Source organism: Trichechus manatus, unplaced genomic scaffold (assembly GCF_000243295.1).
Source record: "Trichechus manatus latirostris isolate Lorelei unplaced genomic scaffold, TriManLat1.0 scaffold00038, whole genome shotgun sequence".
Classification (NCBI taxonomy): Eukaryota; Metazoa; Chordata; class Mammalia; order Sirenia; family Trichechidae; genus Trichechus; species Trichechus manatus.
In genome coordinates this window covers 15,813,089-15,819,088 of record NW_004443974.1, presented here as the reverse complement: position 1 = coordinate 15,819,088, position 6,000 = coordinate 15,813,089, and the positions used below count along the sequence as shown (strand labels likewise).

Here is a 6,000-nt window from a genome sequence, read left to right as displayed (position 1 = left end):
CACAGCAAAACATAACACCAGTTCAACATTTCTAGACATACAATTCAGTGATAGTGATTCCTGGTTAACTCTTTAAATGCTGAGTGCTACCTAGTGCTTAACCAACCAGTTGTCATGGAGTCATTCTGATTCATGGAGACCCCATGTGTATCAGAGCAGAACTGTTCTCCACAGGGTTTTCAGAGGCTGGTTTTTTTGGAAGTGGATCACCAGGTCTTTCTTCCCAGGCACTGCTGGGTAGACTCAAACTACTAACCCTTTGGTTAGCAGCTGAGCTTGTTAACAGTTTGCACCACCCAGGGACTCCAGCTAGAGCTTAACAAACGCTAAAAGATGTGATTGGAATTAACTGACATTTTTGTAGAGGTCCAGTTGGCTAAGGTGAGGAGGCAGGAGGGCAGCCTTGGAGAGCTGTGTTCCCTGTGCTTATGTGTGTTTGAGGGGTGGGACATGTAGAGATAAGAGGAGAAAATCCTAGAGGGTAGACACCGTTCACTGTTCACTGAACCACCCTGTCTGGTTCTGAGAAATCCAGACCCCAAGGGCTACAAGTCTCAACCTCATGCGTCATTCAACAACAACAAATGTTTATGGTGCATGGCAGGGAGGTTGGGCTGACCAAACCAGCCACACCCTTGTCATCATGGAAGCAAGTGATTTTACAAAGTAGTTTCAATTAATAAGGAAGATCGAAGAAGAACTGATGTCTTTGAATTATGGCATTGGCGAAGAATATTGAATATCCCAAGGACCACCAGAGGAACGAACAAGTCTGTCTTGGAAGAAGTATAGCCAGAATGCTCTTCAGAAGCAAGGATGGTGAGACATCATGCCTGGTAAAGTAGAGGGTCAGCAAAAGAGAGGAAGACCCTCAATGGGATGGATTGACACAGTGGCTGCAACATGACCTCAAACATACCAACGATTGTGAGGGTGCAGAGGGACTTGGCAGCGTTTCCTGCTGTTACACATGGGGTAGCTATGAGTCGGAACCAACTTGGTGGCACCTAACCTAACAACACAGTCCCTTGGTGGCGAAAGGGTTAAGCACTTGACTACTAGCTGAAAGGTTGGTAGTTTGAGCCCACCCAGAAGCACTTTGGAAGACAGGCCTGGCGATCTACTTCTGAAAGGTCATGGCCTTGACAATTCTATGGAGCACCTGGTTAACCTAGTTCTACTCTGCACACATGGGGCCGCCATGAGTTGGAATGGACTAGACAACAACTAACAACAACACAGCTGCGTTAGGAGCTTTCCAGAAGCATTGCAGGGGCCACTGAGAAGGATAAGAGGTTGGCTTCGTCCTGCTGTGGAGGGGACAGAGCTTCCCTGGGGAAAGGATGCTTGAGAAAGAGTTGGGGTAGGAGGGGGTGAAGAGGAAGGGTGTCCCAGGCCTGCAGCTCTGAGGCAGGAGCAGCCTCTGGCAGACTCCATCTCTCTCTTTGTCTCCATCTCTGTGTCCCCCGGTGCGTCTCTTGCTCAGGGCCAGGCCACAGTATATGCTCATGAATGTTGTTAAACAAATAATTGGACAAGCCAGGAATTCCTTCCCTCCCCTCATGCCTGGCCAGGTTCACTCCTCATCTTCCCTCTCAGCCCACAGAATGAGGCTAGGCAGGGGCCAGCTAGGGATTTGGGGCTGGCCATCTGCTTGGTGGGGGAGGTGGGGGTGTCCATGCTGGCCCAAGACTTGTTTCCCAAGTGATGGGCTCTTGGGTGCTTGGCCTGTCTCCAGGTCTCCAAGGACTGCCTCAACCCAAGGCATCCATTTGCCCTGGGAGCAGCACCCGGCTGCAGCCTGGCTGGCACTGGTAGAAGGGGCCCCAGCTCATCCACAGCCCTTGTGACACAGCAGCCTGGGGATGAGAGGGAGGGGCTGGCAAGAGCAAGGAAATTAGAAACCAGGGCAGGAGGCTGTCCCCTGAGACACAAACTGTCAGACTGGTCGTCACAGGTCAAGCCAAGTGGACAGTAACTGGTCAGACTCCACTAGATCCATTTCCCTGCCTGCCCCTCCCCCACTTTCTGAGTGGCGGGAGGACAGGGGAAGAAGGAGCCAGCAACCTGGTGTCTAGTTCTTCCTCACTGTGAATGAGAAACTGGCTTCAGGGCCCAATGGCTTCTCGGGCACACACCTGCCTGGCTCCAGAGAACAAGAGCCCCAGCAACAGCAAGGGCAGTGCCGTTGGCTAGTTACCTACTCTGGGCCAGGCCCTGTGTCAGGCCCTTGTGTGTCTTATGGCAGCGAAGCCTCTCAGTGTTTGTTATGTACTGAATTGTGTCCTCCCAAAATATGTGTTGTAAATCCTAACCCCTATACCAGTGGTGGAGCCCTGATGGCGCAGTGGTTAAGAGCTTGGCTGCTAACCAAAAGGTTGGCAGTTCAAATCCACCAGCCGCTCCTTGGAAACCCTATGGGGCAGTTCTACTCTGTCCCTTTAGGGTTTCTATGAGTTGGGATCAACTCGATGGCAACAGGTTTTTTGTTTTTTTTTTTATACCTGTGATTATAATCCCATTTGGAAATGGGTTTTCTTTGTTACGTTAATGAGGTAGTATTAGTGTCGGGTGTGTCTTAAATCAATCCCTTCTGAGATATAAAAGAGTAGATTGAGCCCCATCTAGTGACTGAGGTGCCTGCCCTGACCCTGGCCCTCCACCCCCAGACTCCACTGGCAGCGCAGCGCTCCAGCCTTGTACAGGTGTCGGATGTGAGAGCCTGTGCTTAACTAAGAACTCAGGCCTCACTGGAGACATTCAAGAAAAGGTTGGACAACCACTATTCCAGAACAGAAAAGAAACTCATGCATCAGAAAAGGTGAATAACCATACCAAAAGAACATGGCTGCACAAATACCAGAATCTGATCAGACAAAACAGTTCAAGGAATTTCTTTTTTTTAATTTTTTTTATTTTACTGTACTTCAGGTGAAGGCTTACAGAACAAATAGTTTCTCATGAAACAGTAGTACACATGTTGTTTTATGACATTGGTTAACAACCCCACAACATATCAACTCTCTAAATTCTCAACCTTTTTTTTTTTTTTTGGTGAAAATACACATAGCCAAAGATACACCGTTTCAAAAATTTCTACATACACAGTTCAGTGACATTGACTACGCTCTTCCAATTGTGCTGTTATTCTCACTTAAGATGAAGCCTTACAGAACAAAATAGTTTCTCATTTAACAGTTACTACAAATGTTGCCCTATGACAACGGTTAACAATCTCACAACATATCAACAATATCCTTACTCAACCTTGGGTTCCCTATCACCAGCTTCCTTGTCCCCTTCTGCCTTCTGGCCCTTGTCACTGGACTCCTATACCTTGTTAGTCTCGTTTGGTTTTACGGGGCTGTCCACTCCCAGGCTGAACAGTGAACCTCAGAGGTAACTTCACCACTGAGCTAAAAGTGTGTCTGGGGCCATACTCTTGGGGTTTCTCCAGTCTCCTTTAGGCCAGTAAATCTGGTCTTTTTTTTTTTGTGAGTTAGAATTATGCTCTACATCCTTCTCCAGCTCTGTCCAGAACCCTCTGTTGTGATCCTGGTCAGAGCAGTCAGTGGTGGTAGCCGGGCACCATCTAGCTGTACTGGACTCAGTCCGGTGGAGGCCTTGGTAGCTGTGGACAATTAGTCCTTTGGACTAATCTTTTCTCAAGGAATTTCTTGAAACTACAATAAGCTTACAGAAATCTCCCTTTTGGACTGTGTTAAAGACTTCACAACAACAGAAGTAAAACCTGAAGAGACCACCTGTTCAGAACTTGTTTACAGAAATATTTAAAAATGAGGCAAAGAATATCCATGAGATTTTAGGAATATCATAGTCAGCAGAATGAAGCTCTAGCGGCCAAAGGAGGACTCCTTGGCCAGCCACAGTAGGGAAGTCCTGATGGCTGGACTTTTGATGTAATACTGCTCACAGCTGTGGCACCGGAAATGAAGATTCATTTGATAGACTCCCCTGAAAGCAAAAGTCACCATGTTAAACTGTCTGTCATGACTGTTTGGCAAATGGAAACCACTGGAGAGACAAAATCGCTATGTATCAGGAATAATCAAATAGAATGGCTTGTTGCTTAGTGAAAATAATAAGATTATAAGATTCAGCAGCTTGGTCACTTGATTAGAAAAAGAAACCACTGTTTCTTCAATTGTGACTGTTAATTTTAAAGCAAACTATGTGTTCAATCATGTATGAGATAGCAAAAAAATTTTATTACTAAAAGTAAAATAAATGGAAGTATCACTGAGCAGTTGTTTATATTATATAGTATCATAATATTCTGACTGGACCGTGGATACATTGAAATGTTTTTTAATCGGGATCATCCTCCAAGTTGTTCCTGTTCATTCATGTCCGCATCAAATTGCTATACCCGTTGCCATATCCACTGCTATCGAGTCAACTCTGATGCATAGCAATCCTATAGGACAGAGTAGAAATGCCCCATAGGGTTTCCAAGCAGCAGCTGGTGGGTTTGAACTACCAACCTTCTAGTTAGTAGCCGAACACTTAACCGCTGTGCCACCAGGGCTCTGCCTCGCATTGCTAGTAAATACATAAAACAGTTAGTTGCTAGAAAAAAGAAAAAAAGTAGATTGAGCAAGCAACCAAGCTGGGGGAGACGGGGGAAGACACATGCCATGTCACCTGAAGATCAACCAAGGAGCCAAGGAATAGAAGCTGAAAAGAGAGAAAGACTTTCCCCCAGAGCAGAAAGAGAGAGAGCCTTCCCCAGAACTGGCAGCCTGAATTCGGACTTCTAGCCTCCTAATTAAATTTCTATTTGTTAAAGCCATCTACTTGTAGTATTTCTGTTATAGCAGCACTAGATAACTAAGACGATGTCATTTCCCCCATTTTGGATGTGAGGAAATAGAGGCACAGAGTGGTCACATCACATGCTCAAGGGCACCCAGTAGAAGCAGGGTTTGAACGCAAACCTCACCCCAGGACTGCTCTGCAGGCTGCCTGACAGTCCGGTTACACAGGCTGAAGGAGTTTTGAGCTCATGTGCAAGTTCCTTTCAGTGTGGGGGATGGTTTCTCAGGCCCGGGTGCTGGCAGAGCCAACCCAGCTGCCTCTTTATGGAGCCTTCCTCTCTACTCAGCCATGTCCACAGGGCTCAGGAGGCCCAAGGCCCCTTCCACCTCCTCCCACTGATCAAAGCTGCCTGTAACCTTCCCTGAGATGGGTTACTACCTCTGAAGTTACATAAACAGCTACACCTCCTGAAGTCTGCATGTTACTCTCATCTCTCCTGCATCATATTTCAGCATCAAATCTTAATGGGACTCTCATGATACCCTAGGCCTAGAGATGCAAAGAGAGTCTTGATACCTTGGGAAATTTTATACTTTGAATCCATTGGTATTTGTACCAAGCACTGAGGATACAGACCTGGGCTCTGCCTTCCTGGCGCTCACAGCCCACCTGGGCAAGTAAAAAGTCATCCCGTGATATTTGCCCACCACATTGGTCTCGGTAGAGCGAGAAAGTCAAGCACTTGTTTCAGGAGGCAGTGGGTGTAGGTTTTGTGTGTGTGTGTGTGTGTGACATGATCAGGGCTGTAGGGAAACTCTGAGGACCAATGTGGAGGATAGGCAGGAGTGGGTGTGAGCCCAGGCAAGGCTAAGGTCGTGACTAGGTGAGAAGCCGAAACCCGGGTGATGCAACAGAGGGAATGGGATTGATTCAGAAGCGGATCAGAGGTGGATCATCCGCACTGAGGGTGATGGCACAGGAGGCGTCAAGGCCGGTTCCAATTTACAGCCAGAGCCAGGGTGCTGCCCCTTGCCCGCGACCCCACCACTTCCAGGAATCATTCCCGACGCCCCCAGACACTTGAGGTGCGGATGGGGGGAAGTCTTTCCCAGCCATGGGCCTCTGCTGGGGAGGCTGCCAGGCGTCTGGAGATTCCTGCTGCCGCTTGCGACACTGGATGGCACTTGTCCTTTCCCCATTCGGCCTAGGGTCCGCGGAGAC

At 47.8% G+C, this 6,000-nt stretch overlaps 1 protein-coding gene across 3 annotated transcripts; it reads left to right on the top strand.

Annotated features, from left to right (window-relative positions):
* The first annotated feature begins 2,844 nt into the window (after window positions 1-2,844).
* LOC105756245 (mitochondrial import inner membrane translocase subunit Tim9-like) lies at window positions 2,845-3,893 on the top strand. Of its 3 annotated transcripts, none has more exons than XM_012555405.1 (3): window positions 2,845-2,901; window positions 3,682-3,766; window positions 3,853-3,893. In XM_012555405.1, exons 1-3 carry the CDS (start codon window positions 2,845-2,847, stop codon window positions 3,891-3,893), a joined length of 183 nt encoding a protein of 60 aa, XP_012410859.1. The 3 variants fall into 3 exon arrangements, with proteins under 3 accessions (XP_012410859.1, XP_012410858.1, XP_012410857.1); XM_012555404.1 differs by having other exon boundaries at window positions 3,682-3,777; window positions 3,843-3,893; XM_012555403.1 differs by having other exon boundaries at window positions 3,682-3,777; window positions 3,828-3,893.
* The last annotated feature ends 2,107 nt before the right edge of the window (window positions 3,894-6,000 follow it).